Raw genomic sequence first — 16961 nt, forward strand, 5'->3', positions numbered from 1 at the left:
GTGATCACGCCGTGTCGCTAGGACATGCCGCGACCCCAAACTCTGTAAAGAGCCGTGGCCGTGGTTCTATAATGTGCGATCAGTTGTGTCCAATCAGTGTGTGGCGAGGAGAGCCGGTCAGCGGCATCTCCTCACAGGGGGACATCTACACATGTAATCGGGGCACTGATCATCAGAGCCCTGATTACAATATAGCGCCAGAAATGCCAGCAATCAGTGCCCACTAGTACCCACCAGTGCCAGCAATCAGTGCCCACTAGTACCCACCAGTGCCAGCAATCAGTGCCCACTAGTACCCACCAGTGCCAGCAATCAGTGCCCACTAGTACCCACCAGTGCCAGCAATCAGTGCCCACTAGTACCCACCAGTGCCAGCAATCAGTGTCTACTAGTACCCACCAGTGCCAGCAATCAGTGTCCACTAGTACCCACCAGTGCCAGCAATCAGTGCCCATTAGTGAGCCAGTCAGTGTTGGCTATCAGTGCTGCCCATCGATGCCCATATGTGTTGTCAAATCCTTTGGTGGAGGGGGGATTATGGTGTCGGGGGGTGGGGTGGAGGGGGGGTTATGGTGTGTGGGGAGATTATGCTGTGGGGGGAGGGGGGATTATGGTGTGGGGGTTGTTTTTCAGGGGTTGGGCTTTGCCCCTTAGTTCCAGTGAAGGGAACACTTAAGGCGTCAGCAGACCAAGACATTTTGGACAATTTCATGCTCCCAACTTTGTGGGAACAGTTTGGGGACGGCACCTTCCTGACTGCACACCAGTGCACAAAGCAAGGTCCATAAAGACATGGATGAGCGAGTTTGGGGTGGAGGAACTTGACTGGCTTGCACAGAGTCCTGACCTCAACCCGATAGAACACCTTTGGGATGAATTAGAGTGGAGACTGCGAGCCAGGCCTTCTCGTCCCACATCAGTGCCTGACCTCACAAATGCTCTTCTGAAAGAATGGTCAAACATTCCCATAGACACCCTCCTAAACCTTGTGGACGGCCTTCCCAGAAGAGTTGAAGCTGTTATAGCCGCAAAGGGGGGGTGGGCCAACTCAATATTGAACCCTACGGACCAAGACTAGAATGCCATTAAAGCTCATGTGTGTGTAAAGGCAGGTGTCCCAATACTTTTGGTAATATAGTGTATATAAATATCTGTAATAAATAAATAGGCTATGCAACTATTTTCACATGACCATCATGAATTGGCACACTCTTGTATCCGGACCATTGGGTAACCAAATATTATGGGGACTCCATTACGAGTGTGACACCATCATATATTTTGTATATCTCACCACTGGAGTCACCAGTAGGAATGAGAAGCCAGCATGGGGTTCAACCTACATAACTGAACTATTAGTTGTTATTGGAGCGAGCCATTAAACCTTATCATTTTTGTTGTTGAAATGTACACACCTGAACTCTTTTGTGACCTTTAATTCGCAGGTTCTACTTCGAGAAGTATCAGTATGTCCTTGCCATGTTATTTGCCATCAACGAGATCAATGCCAACCCTCTGCAGATGGCCAACCTGACGTTAGGATACGAGATTTATGACTCCTGCTACTCGGACGCCGCGGCTGTGGACGGCGTCATGGGCTACCTGTCCGGGGGACAATCCAAGGTGCCCAATTACAGGTGTGCGCCAACCCCTCGTAAACTGTCCGCGGTGGTGGGGGACTCTCCGTCCTCCGGCTCTGTCGCCATCGCTCGCATACTCGGACTCACTAAGTTCCCGCAGGTAACCGAAAAATGTGTTTTGTGCAACATATGGACATAGGAGGCATATTCTTGTATTTAACAGATGCTTTGGAGGCCAGAGGAGATATCTGGGGTCTAATAAGAAAGGGAAGGGTCCCCCAGGGGTGGGGTTTTCAGGGCAGCAAGAAACTATGTAGAGTAAAAATGTATAACTTTATTGGTGACAATCGTATCAAAATGACAATGAAGTTAAAATGTGAGCTCTGGTAGCGGAAATAAATATTCAATACAGTGGATGCAGACACAATAATACACAACATTCAATATGATTGATGCTGGTTGTGCATGAATGCTGACGCGTTTCGGCCCAAAGAGGGCCTTCCTCAGAGGTTTGGTCTGCTGTGGAAAGAATTTTCATTTATTCATTGTATTTTATAGCTAAAACGTGTGCTTATGTTAACAACATCATTTTAATTTTAATTCTAATAGATCCCAAGGACTCTCCATAAAGAGGACCCGCCATGCTTATTGCTATTACAAGGAATGTTGTCCATTCCTTGTCATATCAGTAAAGTTGATGCAAAAAATAAAGTGACAGTTTATAAAAAAGTTTTTAAATAAAAAACATTTTAAAAATAAAAATGTAAAGCGCCACCCATCCCCCCATGCTCATGCGCAAATGCGAACGCATATGTAAAGGTAAGTGCAGCATTGATGTGAGGTATCACCATGAACGTCAAGAGTGAGAGCAATCATTTTAGCACCAGATCTCCCGTGTAACTCTAAAGCGGTAACCTGTTAAAGCGTTGCCTATGGAGATTTTTAGGTATCATCATTTGGCGTGCCGCGTACGCAATCTTAAAGAGTGACATGTTGGGTATCTAATTTACGCGTTTCAACATCATCTTTTGTATTTTATCAAAAAATGGGTAATATATTGTGTTTGTGTGCAAATATCGTGTGGCATAAAAAAAGTTGCAACACCCACCATTTTATTCTCCAGGGTCTCTGTTTAAAAAAAAAAACAAAGAACAAAAACATATATATATATATATATATATATATATATATATATATATACAAAATGGGTATGAATACTTTTTTATTGCACTATATATATATATATATATATATATATATATACGGTGCATTGAAAAAGTATTCAAACCCTTTGAAATTTTCCACATTTTGTCATGTTACAACCAAAAACGTAAATGTATTTTATTGGGATTTTATGTGATAGACCAACACAAAGTGTCACATAATTGTGAAGTGGAAGGAAAATGATAAATGATACAAATAAATATGTGAAAAGTGTGGGGGGGGGGGGGCATTTGTAGTCAGCCCCCTTTACTCTGATAACTAAAATCTAATGGAACCAATTGCCTTCAGAAGTCACCTAATTAGTAAATAAAGTCCACCTGTGTGTCATTTAATCTCAGTATAAATACAGCTGTTCTGTGAAGCCCTCAGAGGTTTGTTAGAGAACCTTAGTGAACAAACAGCATCATGAAGGCCAAGGAACACACCAGACAGGTCAGGGATGAGGTTGTGGAGAAGTATAAAGCAGGGTTAGGTTATAATAAAATCTCCCAAGCTTTGAACATCTCACGGAGCTCTGTTCAATCCATCATCGGAAAATGGAAAGAGTATGGCACAACTGCAAACCTACCAAGACATGGCCGTCCACCTAAACTGACCGGCCGGGCAAGGAGAACATTCATCAGAGAAGAGCCAAGAGGTCCATGGTAACTTTGGAGGAGCTGCAGAGATCCACAGCTCAAGTGGGAGAATCTGTCCACAGGACAACTATTAGTCGTGTTCTCCACAAATCTGCCCTTTATGGAAGAGTGACAAGAAGAAAGACATTGGTGAAAGAAAGTCATAAGAAGTCCTGTTTGTAGTTTGTGAGAAGCCATGTGGAGGACACAGAAACATGTGGAAGAAGGTGATCTGGTCAGATGAGACCAAAATTCAACTTTATTACCTAAAAGTAAAACGCTATGTGTGGGGGAAACTAACACTGCACATCACCCTGAACACACCATCCCCACCGTGAAACATGGTGGTGGCAGCATCATGTGGTGGGGATGGTTTTCTTCAACAGGGACAGGGAAGCTGGTCAGAGTTGATGGGAAGATGGATGGAGACAAATACAGGACAATCTTAGAAGAAAACCTGTTAGAGTCTACAAAAGAATTGAGACCGGGGCGGAGGTTCACCTTCCAGCAGGACAACGACCCGAAACATCCAGCCAGAGCTACAATGGAATGGTTTAGATCAAAGCATATTCATGTGTTGGAATGGCCCAGTCACAGTCCAGACCTAAATCACATTGAGAATCTGTGGCAAGACTTGAAAATTGCTGTTCACAGACGCTCTCCATCCAATCTGACAGAGCTTGAGATATTTTACAAAGAAGAATTGTCAGAAATGTCCTCTCTAGATGTGCAAAGCTGGTAGAGACATCCCCAAAAAGACTTGTAGAGAAAGGGGGTTCTACAAAGTATTGACTCCGGGGGGCGCTATACAAATGCCCCTCCCCCACACACTTTTCACATATTTATTTGTATCATTTATCATTTTCCTTCCACTTCACAATTATGTGACACTTTGTGTTGGTTGTAACATGACAAAATGTGGACCATTTCAACGGGTATGAATACTTTTAAAAAGCATTGTGTATATGTATACAGTATGTATATATATGTGTGTATATATATATATATAATGTTTGGAGGAATCTAAGTAGTTTTCTAGCAATATTTTGTAGATTTTTACATGTATGTGAGAAGTGTCAGAATTGGCTTTTTTCTTCCCCATTTATTGGGGCTCCTTTTACAGTAGGACCTCATAGTCCTCTCTTTCAGTATCTGACTTGCAAACAACTGCAGAATTTGGGCCCTGAAGTTCTTGACAGTTCTTTCTTAACATGGGTCAGTCCCAGGTAGTATAGACCAGGGGTCTCTAAACTTTTTAAGCAAAGGGACAATTTACTGTCCTTCAGGCTTTAGGGGGGCCGGACTGTGGCTAGTGGGTGTAGAAAATTCCCCAGCTTCAGTCTCCCATCATTCGTTTCAAAAAGAGAAATCGTACCCCATTTCTGGTGTCAGTAGGGAGAATGGTGCCCCATCATTGGTATCAGTTAGTGGAATAGTGCCCCTAGATAAAAGCAAGCAAAGTGCCACATCCGCCCCCTGGGCCGCAGTTAGGAGACCACTGATATTGACCAATGGTTCTCAACCAATCGGCTGTGACCAGGTACCGGGCCAAAGCCTACCTCCTGCCTGGTCCTAGTTTGCTGTGTGGTTTGACAACTAAACTTTACCTGTTGGAGCAGATGGGGCAATGGCTTGGTACAATGTTGCTGTCCTGCCTTCTGCTGACTTTTAGAGTACAGATGTGTCGTTCTTCTGGCCAGCTCTGGCTGTCCTGGGTGTCTGACAGTCCCAGCAAAGTCCCAGCTCCGGCATCCCTACTAGTCCAGAGCAGCAGCCGGAGCCGGCTGGAGGGAGCCTTGTAACTTTGTGCTTATTCCAGGTGCCAGCGGGAATGCAGGACAGCGTGGATCTTGGTGTCATGGAGGATCTCATCTTATATATTGTTGATGCCTACTTGTGCAAGCCAGAGCCTGCAACACTGCAGTATATCTTTCAGCCTAAACTCAGAATGCATTATATTTACCTTTTTCAGCTCATTTTTCTTTTTGCAGATCAGTTACGCCTCAGCCCTCCCAACATTGGCCGATAAGATCCAATTCCCTTCCTTTGTACGGACCGTCGGTACTGTAGACTCCCAGCCTGCGGCGGTGGTCCAGATGATCAAGCATTACAATTGGTCTTGGGTTGGCATAGTGTCCTCCAATAATGACTATGGAAACCAAGGCAGCCAGAAGTTTCAGACAGAAATGGCTAAGAGTGGCCTGTGTGTTGCGTTCGCCAAAACCTTACCGACTCCGCCAACCAAAGAAAGCCTGGACAGCGCCATCACCGCCATACTCAAAACAAAAACCAACGTCGTCGTGCTCTATGCTTACGCCACAGAGCTGATTCCTTTCTTTCAGGCCGTCACTGCCAGCAAAATAGTTGGAAAAATTTGGATTGCCGTGGGAAGTTGGGTGCCCTCAGCGGTCTTTACACAGAAGGAACTGTGGGCGACGCTGAATGGCACCATCGGCCTTGCTAAGTACAGCTCAAATATTCCCGGTTTTGGAGACTTTCTTTACACTATAAATCCTGCCAAATATCCAAATGACATATTTATTAGGGAATTCTGGGAGCAGGCCTTTGGGTGTAAGTGGAGGGAAAATTCATCGATTTATGGAGTCAATACAACCTTCTGCTCTGGTACGGAGGACTTGAGGAAACTGGACAGCTCCGTGTATGACACCACCAATTTTCGTTTGTCCGTGTCTGTTTACAATGCTGTGCATGCCGTGGGCCATGCACTACATGATATGATGTCCTGCAAGTCTGGAAAGGGACCGTTTTTCAATGGATCTTGTGCCAACTTCAGGGACTTCCAACCATGGCAGGTACATTATATTCAATATTGGTTAAGTGCTATCATAACAGCCTGCAAAACATACAGTACACATTTTACTAAGTGACCATAGAAGGGTTTATATGTCATGAGGTCCTCCAGCATTGACCCCAGAACCTGTTATAACCTTGGTTATATTGCTTTACTGCTGTACACCATACAAGGTTTGTTCCCTTAGAACAGGGTTATTAGATTACAATTTACGGAGGTCCAGTCTGAAAGATTTTCTTCCAAATTGCATGTTTGTGCGATGACATCACAGCCCCCCTCCTCCTAAATCATGATCCCGTTCTTATGTCAGCATCTCAGTGGTGGCTGGTGCTCCATTTTTTTTTTGGGGGGGGGGGTCAGTAAACAACCCCCCCACCTGTTCCCCCCACCTGGCCCGTCCGGCTCGCTCACCCGCTTGTCAGCCACGCTCGCCGACTCGCAAGCTGGCCAGCCCAGCAATTACCCTATCCAGGTTGTGGGTGGCTCCTCCTCCCGGCCAATCCAGTGGCTTCTCCTGCCGGCCAATCTGGTAGTTTCTCCTCCTGGCCAATTGGGTCTCAGGACCCGCTTCCTAATTGGCCGGGAGGAGAAGCAGGAAGACATTAGTGAATATTAATTTGCTAATGTCACCCAAGTGAATGTGCTCTGCACCCCGAGCCCACCCTTTTGGAAGCCAATTAGAGCCGCCGGCTCTAATCATGTGAAAAATAAAAAAACTTGTAGAACCCTAAGCGACGGGCAACCGCTGCAGCATCCAAAGTCCTCCTGCATATTACAATCCCCCCTTTACACCAAGGTCCCCCACTTCTCATCAGTTTCCCCTTCACAGTAGTGTCTGTGGCCCCCCTTTACATTACTACCCACCCCTTCAGAGTGTGATTCTGAACCCACCCTCACATCAGCCCCCACAGTAATGTCCTCCTTTGCCCATTAACATTACCCCCACAATAGTATCCTCCCCCTGCCACCTTGCCATCACCCCCCACAGCAGCGTCCTCTGCCCCTTTACATCACCCAGACCACAGCAGCGTCCTCTGCCCCTTTACATCACCCCCACAGTGGTGTTCTCTGCCCGTTTACATCACCCCCACAGCAGCGTCCTCTTTTGCCCCTTCACATCACCCCCCACAGCAGCGTCCTTCTCTGCCCCCTTCACATCACCCCTTCCCCGCCTCTATCCTTCAGAGCCATGTCCTAGTTCCTTCACTCTCCTACTTTACACAGGAACACAGAGAGGAGGGTGGGAGGCACAGCAGCACAAGATGGAGGGTGGGAGCTGCCCAACGTAACTTTTCAAGGTAATCAGTAGGTGATCGGTTGCTAGGATGCAGGGCAGTCCTAGCAACTAATCACCAGCTGGTTTGTAGGAAATGTTAACTCCAGCAGTTTTCACTCCCACCCTCCATCCAGTGCTGCTGCGCCTTCCACCCTCAACTCTGCTGTGTGAATAACATCTCCTAAGTGGCACGACCGTGGCCATCTGGATGGGACAGTGACTGGGTCCGGATCCAGACCACGGTCCACCATTTAGTGATGCCTGCCTTACAGCTTATCTCCAGGCATACTCAATCTCCCACCCAATTCATCTCTGTTCAGTCATCATTCACCTGGTGGGTCACCTCACCATCTATTTCCATGATTGATTTGTAGAATCACGTAAAGCTTGATGCCTGGCTATGTTCAAGCATTTGGCATCAGGAGACAGGAAATTCTTCTGCCTGCTTCAGAGTAGTAAGAGTTCCTGATGCCATCATCTTAGCCTAGGCAATGTCACTTGATTGGACTATAGATCGTTTTTTCTTATTATACTGTTTCTGTACATGTCAGGAGTTTGTCAAGTCATGCAGACTTGTAAAACTACTGAAATGACCTCTACCCGCTTCCTCCCACACAGCATGCCACAGACAACACACAGAAACATCTACCATACCTACAGGGTGTGAACACATTGGTACCACATTAAAACAAACCTAGAGAAAGACAGAACACCAAAAATCTCAAGAAACAAAATTGTGCTTGTACTGGAAAGAACACCTCCACTTGTGTTTGGAGGTTTTCTCTGTAGTAACAGCAATTCCACCTAAATAAAAAAATGTAACTCCACAGAGGCTTAGACAATGTCTAAAATATAATGTAACCTTTCTCTCAAGCTTTTCTACTACATTAAGAACGTGCAGTTCCTAAACAGCAATGGAGAGCGGGTGGCTTTTGATGAAAAAGGAGAACTGAAGGGGCTCTACGATGTTCTGAACTGGCAGATGTCTCACGATCTGAAGGGAGGCCTGGTCAAAGTTGGAATCTTCGATGACTGGGGCCCCACTGGGCAGAAGTTGGTTGTAGATGAGAAAGCCATCATATGGGGAGAGAAATACACACAGGTAACATCCATATACAGCTTGCCGAGCCTAAGGAAGAACTAGCCACCTTTAGATCTATTATACACTGATCAACCATAACATTCTGACCACTGACAGGTAAAGTGAGGAACATTGATTATCTCGTTACAATTACATCTGAAAGTGGGTGGAATACATTAGGCAGCAAGTGAACATGTCACCCCTGAAGTTGATGTGTTGAAAGCAGAAAAAATTGGCAATTGTAAGGATTTGAGGGACTTTGACAAGGACAAAATTGTAATGTCCAGGCAACTGGGTCAGAGCAAATCTAAAACTACAGTTCTTGTGGGATGTTCTCGGTCTGCAGTGGTCAGGACTGACCAAAAGTGGTCCAAGGAAGGAAAACGAGTGACAGTGTCATGGGCAGTCAAGACTCATTGATGGAGGTGGAGAGGGAAGACTCATTGATGGAGGTGGGGAGAAAGGCTCATTATTATTATTATATTATTATACAATATTTATATAGCGCCAACAGTTTACGTAGCGCTTTACAACTTGGCTCATTGATGGAGATAGGGAGGGAAGGGTCATTGAAGGAGGTGGGGAGGGAAGACTCATTGATGGAGGTGGGGGAGGGAAGGCTCATTGATGGAGATGGGGAGGGAAGGGTCATTGATGGAGGTGGGGAAGGAAGGCTCATTGATGAAGGTGGGGAGGGAAGGCTCATTGATGGAGTGGGAGTAAAAGCTCATTGATGGAGGTGAGGAGGGAAGGCTCATTGATGGAGGTGGGGAGGGAAGGCTCATTGATGGAGGTGGGGAGGAAAGGCTCATTGATAGAGTTGGGGAGGGAAGACTCATTGATGGAGGTGGGGAGGGAAGGTTCATTGATGGAGGTGGGGAGGGAAGGCTCATTGGTGGTGGTGGGGAAGGAAGGCTCATTGATGGAGGTGGAGAGAAGGCTCATTGATTGAGGTGGAGAGAAGGCTCATTGATGGAGGTGGGGAGGGAAGGCTCATTTATGGAGGTGGGGGAGGGAAGGCTCATTGATGGAGGTGGGGAGGGAAGGCTCATTGATGGAGGTGGGGAGGGAAGGCTCATTGATGGAGGTGGGGGGGCTCATTGATGGAGAGGGAGGAAAGGCTCATTGATGGGGATGGGGAGAAAAGACTCATTGATGGAGTGGGAGTAAAAGCTCATTGATGGAGGTGAGGAGGAAAAACTCATTGATGGAGGTGGGGAGGGAAGGCTCATTGATGGAGGTGGGGAGGGAAGGCTCATTGATGGAGGTGGGAAGTGGAAGGCTCATTGATAGAGGTGGGAAGTGGAAGGCTCATTGATGGAGGTGGGGTGGTAAAGGGTCATTGATGGAGGTGGTGGTGAGGCATATTGATGGAGGTGGGAAGGGAAGGCTTATTAATAAAAGGTGGGGGGTGAAGGCTCATTGATGGAGGGGGGAGGAAAGACTTATTGATGGAGGTGGGGAGGGAAGGCTGGCCTCTGTAGTCCGATCCAATAGAAAAGCTACTGGAACTCAGACTGCTGAAAAAAGTTAATGCTAGTTCTGATAGAAAGGTGTCAGAACACACAGAGCATTGCAGTTTGTTGTGTATGGGGCTGTGTAGCCACAGAGCAGTCAGGGTGCCTATGCTGACCCGTGTTCATAGCCAAAAGCTCCTACAATGGGCACATGAGCATCAGAACTGGACCACAGAACAATGGAAGAAGGTAGCCTGGTCTGATGAATTCAAGAATGGTTTGAGGAACACAACAACAAGTTTGAGGCGTTGACTTGGCCTCCAAATTCTCCAGATCTTAATCCAATCAATCATCTGTGGGATGTGTGGGAAAAACAAGTCTGATACATGGAGGCCCCACCTCACAACTTACAAGTTCTGCTACTGACAGCTTGGTGCCAGATACCACAGCATACCTTTAGAGGTCTAGTGGAGCCCATTCCTTGATGGGTTATGGTGGGTGGTCATAATGTTATGGATGATCAGTGTACATTCCTTCAAAAGCCATAAAATCAGTCTTGGCTATTTACAATGAGTTACCACATGTCAGCTAAATGCTGAAATAAGGGTTGTAATTGAGTATTTACTCTGTAAGGTGAGAGGGGCAGGTACTTTGGTGGGTTCACAGGACAGCTTAGAGTGAGCATCAAAAGAGTGGTGATGTTTAGCCAGTCCTGGGACAGGTTCATTCAGCACCCAGAGCAAGGATCCCCCCTTCCCCACTCCTAGTGAATGCCATAAAATGGGTGTTTCACCCTTCGCCAATTATCTCCCTTAATGCTCCTTCCAATCTAGATTGCAATAAAGAAAGACGGTACCAGCAAGGCACTCAACGAGGCATGGGATTAATAACCAAAAATCTAACAATTTTCCTAGAAATGGTTCATCATTTAGATCATATGTTATGTGATATTTAGCAGATGCGGTTCTTCTTTTCTAGGCGCCGTCCTCCGTGTGCTGCGACAGCTGCCTCCCCGGATTCTGGAAAGCCCCCCGAAATGGCGAACCTTTCTGCTGCTACGACTGTATCCCGTGCTCCGATGAAGAGATATCCAATCAGACCGGTATGTTCAGCTTTTCCCTAAGCTTGGGTTGATTTCTCACTGTCAGCAGTACATGCCACTTGTATCACTGGTCATGGCATGAGATTTCACAAACGAAACTACGTTATGAATGTTTATACAGTCAGGTCCATAAATATTGGGACATCGACACGTGTAAATATGATGTAAATACCCTCAAATTAAAGCTGAAAGTCTGCAGTTAAAGCACATCTTGTTCGTTTCATTTCAAATCCATTGTGGTGGTGTATAGAGCCAAAAAGATTAGAATTGTGTCAATGTCCCAATATTTATGGACCTGACTGTATTTCCTTCAGCCAATCCAGTAGGAGGTTTATGCCACTGGGGCATGCTGGAGGAGGATATAACTATTTTGGACAGGCCATGTGCTCACTCTCTTCCCCTGTTTTGCTGAATGGACCTCTGCCGTTAGGCCCAATAGCCTGTTTTGGGGCCTAACGTGTGCTGAAGTGGTCCTGTTGCTGTCCTACCTAATATGGAGGAAGCTGTGCCAAGCAGGAGACCCAGGGGAAGCCCCTTGCTGGTGAGAGCCAGGAAGAAGGCTGGTCTCTCAGAAGGGCCTGGTGACTCGCTTGGAGGATGCACTGAAATGTGGGAACATGCAGTGTTGCCGGGTCAACTGGACATTGATCTGGATCTGGAGAGTCTGTAAGTGATCTGCTACAGTATCTGGGACCCCTAACCCTCACCTCCTTAACCGTTCTGCAATAAAAAGTGACTGGCGCCCAATATCCTTTCTCGGTCCCCCCCATTTTAACCATGGACTCAGCCCTGGGGTGAAATGCTTTCCTTGCCCCTGGCCTCTGGGGCTGCCTTTGGTGTGTCAGGGGGTGCTACAAATAAAATGTAAGAAATTCATTAGCATGGTGATTTGGGGGGTAACGATGGAGAAACCCAGGAAGGAAAAATATAAGCTGATTAAACGTCACCTTCCCCTATGTTATAGAGATGATGGTGGTGATGGTGGTTAGGGGAGGGGGTAGTTGTGGTTCTGTGATACTACCACACTTTCTGTCCTAGGGTGACAACACTGCTCCTTCACAGATATAATATAGTGAGTGTTGTCACTCTAGGACAGGAAGTACAGGAAGTATTCACTGACAGGATCACCAGGTAAAAATAAAGGAAAAACGCAAGGTGAAATATATTACAATTTAGTTCTTGGGTTTGGATATGCTTTAAGTGACACATACTGAGGGAAATTTAGAGGCCACCATTGCTGAAAATCCAAGTCGCTTGGCTTTGGTCAAAATGGCTTTATTACCTCCTGCTTCACTGGCTTGGAACAAGTAGGATGCCATAGTGAAGTCAGATTTCTGATCTGCCTGCTTTTTGCAGGTCAGTGACTCAGTGGTTGGAGAGAGATGAAGACCACACCAATCGTAAGAAGTCCAAAATGATTTATTATGTTTTTGACAAGTTGTACTCAACACAAATAGAACCCAGTACGTTTTAGAAACTCCATTCATCAGGGCTCTCTACACTAAAGGGAAATGGTAGGAAAGAATATGGTCATTACATTTTTCAAAAAATCCCTTGCTTGACACGTACCACCCTCCTAGTTAGGTGATAGGCTGCTAGGTTAATTTAGACTTTTCCTTATGTGGCTCTCCTGTTATCAGTGGAACAGCTGCTGATTGTTTTGGCCGACATGGGTCTCATAGACTGCAGACTTGATTTCATCTTCCTGCCTTCTGGAAGGTTCCAAAACATAGGAGTGGAGCAAGTTAAGTGAGAAGCCTGAATATTTATGTGTCTCAGCCAACTCCTGGGGAGGTGTGCCCAGTAGGTGGCTGCGGAGCACATAAATAGTCTGGGACCTGGTACAGTCTTGTTCTTGTCCAGGAGGAGAAGTTCCCAGCCTGAGGGGCTGCTGCCCTTCTGGGCAGCCTAGCTGAAAGTCTGCTTGTGTTCATCAAGGTCTCAGCTGTGGCAGAGCTGGGGGGCCTGTTCTGCTAGAAAAGGACTCTGAAGCTAAACAAGGGATTTTATCGAGGATCCGGTCTGAAAGGCTTACCGAGACATTGTCTGACTGATATTGGAGGAAGGCATCCAAGTATCCAGGGACACTGTGAGTAGAGACCTGAGTGAAGGATCCTAGGGACTGATGCTGCTGGTAACCCTAGCATAGCCATCCTAGTGTTTGCCTGGCCTGGGACATTACTGAAGGTGTCTCGTTCTTGTCCATGTTGGGGATTTTGCCGGAGGAACTGTACAAAGAAGCAATAGCATAGTTAAGGGAGTCCTCAAGTTATTGCTCAGAGTTCATGATGTATCCCACAGCTCCCCATGGCCAATACAAGTTAATCAACAATAAACCTTCAAAAAAAGGCAACCTCTAGACCAGGGTTGTCACACTCAGTTTCATCGAGGGCCACATAAGCATTATGATTGTCCTCAAAGGGCCAGTTGTATTTGTAAGACTAGATGTCCAGAGCACCCCACCCCCCCTTACATAAGATGTCAAGAGCTCCCCCACAATCATGAGTCAAGAGTCCCCCACCTTCCCTTACATCATAGTGAGCCCCCTTACCTTGTGCTGCTGCTGGGAAGAAGCTGAGGAACAGAAAGTGCAGGGTCCGGAGGAATACCAGAGGGGGTCTGGAGTCAGCTGCCAGAGTCTGCTGAATGTGGAGACCAGGGGAGGCAGGGACGAGGGGGAGCTGCAGGTGCACAGAGAGGTACAGGATCTGCAGGAGGAGTTCTGTCTTCCTCTCTGCTGCCAACTGCTGAGACAAGGTTGGTGCAGAGACAAGGAGGTTACCACAGCTTCAGGAGAGGTGCAAGTGCCACATGAAATGGCCTGGTGGGCCAGATTCGGCCTGTGGGCCTTGTGTTTGAAACTTGTGCTCTAGATTGAGCCAGAAGAATGACTTTTATGTGTGCCTGGCTGCTATCACCCTAAACTGGGAAAAGGGTCTAGCAGAAATCAGCAGTCCTTTAGGGGGTAGGCTAGAGACAGTTAAAGTATGCCTGAGCAACTGGCTTAAAGGGGTTGTAAAGCTAAAAACATTTTTGGCAATATCTGATCTATATGCTATATAGATCATAAATCTGTTATTTCTGCAGAAATGTTTTATTTACCTGTTAGATAAATAGGCTTTATCAGCACTTCCTCCTTTCCTCTCTGTATGTTCAACCTCCGGGTTTTCGAGCGTGCTTCCTGCAGCAACGTCATGGCTTCAAAGGAACTACAGTACCCTTGATGCTTAGCGGCATCGCGCATGGGCAGTGCCGCTTTTTGGATGTGTGACGACGAACCTGAGCCACACTTCCACTTCAGCAAAAAAGGGGGCGGAGTAGGGCGGAGTAAAGGCGGGGCTGTGCTGAGATGGCCATTCAGATTACAATAGCAAGGCACGGGAGGCGGAGCTACAGCGTCTTAGACACACCCGCGGCTCCCCTGTCTCCCGTGCCTGTGAACGCAAACAGCGTCTCCCCGCAGGGATGTAGTCCCAAGGGAGGGACGGCGAGCACACTGAATAACCCCCAGCCGGAACGGCTCGGATGATGGGGGGCAAGCTTCTAGAGGAGGAACAGGAAGTTGAAAATTCACACACAGAAAGAAAGCATTTACAGTAAAGTAAAGTAAAAAATAATGCACATGCATCCACTGCCTCAGACATTATCATTCGCCATTCACTCATTCTTTCTTGTTACTAATTATAATTATCATACCAATATAATGGTGGTGTATGGTGGAGACGTTCTTCATCATGGCTTGAAAAAAGGCCAAGACTGTAATCACTTATCTGCTACCCCCATTTCTGCACCATTGGTTATGCTATGTATTAATTGCTTTATAATTCTCCTTTTGTAATCAGATGCAGCAGAATGCCTGCCGTGCCCGGAAGATCAATGGTCCAATGAGAATCGTGTGAAATGTATACCAAAGGTGATTGAGTTTCTCTCCTATGAGGAGCCCCTTGGCCTGGCCCTTTGTTCTATCACCACCATCTGCTCCATACTTACTCTTTCAGTCTTCGGTATCTTTTTCCACTTCCGTGACACTCCATTGGTGAAAGCCAACAACCGTAGCCTGAGCTACCTTCTCCTGGTGGCTCTCCTCTTCTGTTTCCTCTGTTCCTTCTTGTTCATTGGTCGCCCTACCACCATCACCTGTCTAATCCGGCAAGCAATATTTGGGATCACATTCTCTCTCTGCGTGTCATGCATCTTTGCCAAAACTATTACAGTAGTGATTGCTTTCAGTGCCACCAAGCCAAATAGCTCTCTTCGGAAATGGGTTGGCTCTTCCATCCCCAACTCCATGATCGTTGCTGGATCAAGCATCCAAACTGTCATTTGTGCTTCATGGGTGATACAATGCCCAACATCTCCCAATCTGAACACAAAGGCTACAAAGGGGGTCATAACAGTGGAGTGTAAAGATAGCTCCTTAACCTTCTTCTACATCATGTTGGGATTCTTGGGGTTCTTGGCAATCTTGACTCTTGTGATTGCTTTCTTGGCTAGAAACCTTCCCGATGGCTTTAACGAGACAAAGTTTATCACCTTCAGCATGTTGGTCTTCACAAGTGTTTGGATCTCCTTCATCCCCGCCTATGTTAGCACCAAGGGTAAATACATGGTGGCTGTAGAAATCTTTGCCATTCTCTCATCCAGCCTTGGCCTATTTTGCTGCATTTTTGCCCCTAAGTGTCACATTATCATTCTGAGACCTCATATGAACACCCGAGAATTTTTGGTTTCAAAGAATCAGATTGGAAGACAAACATGAAAGTCAACTGTGACTTGGTTTTTATAAGTTCTGTAGATTGTAAGCTCTTATGAGAAAGAACCTCAATGACTGTTGAAACTCAATAAATAATTTATTGTTGTAATTTATCTGCTGACCTGCATGTTACTCTTTATAATGTACCTCAATGCAGCCACTACATGAACATTTCATAACTATACAGGTAAATAAAGGAAAACGTTGCCCTACCTTCGTGGTATGAATATGGTCAGACAATTATGGAAGGCAAAAAAAGTTGTGGCCTTACTTCCTAATCATCCTCTCTAGGCCAAATATGTGCGCCACAGGAATTTGAGCCAGCCAACATCATTGCAGACTCTTACCTGTTCCTGCTCGGTGGATACCAACACACGCATCCCAGTCAATATAGGATAAATTCTTAACCATGGACAAACCACTTAAATTAGCTCCACACCCCTAAATTGAATCGAAATAGGAATACATGTGGGATTTGTAAGGTTCATGTACTAATAAACTGAACCAAGGAGGTTTAATAAAAATATATACATTACATTACAGTACAATCCTTATGGATACAGCAGATTTGATGGAGTTCCCAACATGTTTCACCCTCAATCTGGGCTTCCTCAGGGAATGCTGCCCACTTAGAGCACAAGCCTTCCCAGGATTTGAGACTTGTTTACTTGTGTACACTACAATCAATGACGATTTAAAGAGTTTCCCTGGAACCACAGGAACACGTTAGTTATTGCAGGACATCAGTTGGTCCCTAAATGCCTCCTATGATGACCCGCAGTTCTTGGCTTGTTGTGGCGGCTGTAGACTCTTTAAATAGTCTTTGATTGTGGTGTACACATTTGTCTCAAATCCTGGGAAGGCTTGTGCTCCAAGTGGACAGCATCCCCCCAAGGAAGCCCAGATTGAGGGCGAAACATGTTGGGAACTCCTTTAAATCCGCTGTATCCATAAGGATTGTACATTTATGTACTTGTTGTGGAATTGCTTTTGGACAATTTTTTTAAATCATTGCTTAAATAAAAGGTACATTTTTTAATATATCTCCTTGGATCAATT

General features: G+C 46.0%; 1 protein-coding gene across 1 annotated transcript; it reads left to right on the top strand.

Moving 5' to 3' along the window:
* Positions 1-1479: 1479 nt before the first annotated feature.
* On the top strand, positions 1480-15908 carry LOC141102477 (extracellular calcium-sensing receptor-like). The gene is made up of 5 exons (XM_073591414.1): positions 1480-1740; positions 5413-6234; positions 8384-8611; positions 11026-11149; positions 14992-15908. The coding sequence occupies exons 1-5, from the start codon at positions 1480-1482 to the stop codon at positions 15906-15908; spliced, it is 2352 nt and encodes a 783-aa protein (XP_073447515.1).
* The last annotated feature ends 1053 nt before the right edge of the window (positions 15909-16961 follow it).

This window comes from Aquarana catesbeiana, linkage group LG07 (genome assembly GCF_042186555.1).
Source record: "Aquarana catesbeiana isolate 2022-GZ linkage group LG07, ASM4218655v1, whole genome shotgun sequence".
Classification (NCBI taxonomy): Eukaryota; Metazoa; Chordata; class Amphibia; order Anura; family Ranidae; genus Aquarana; species Aquarana catesbeiana.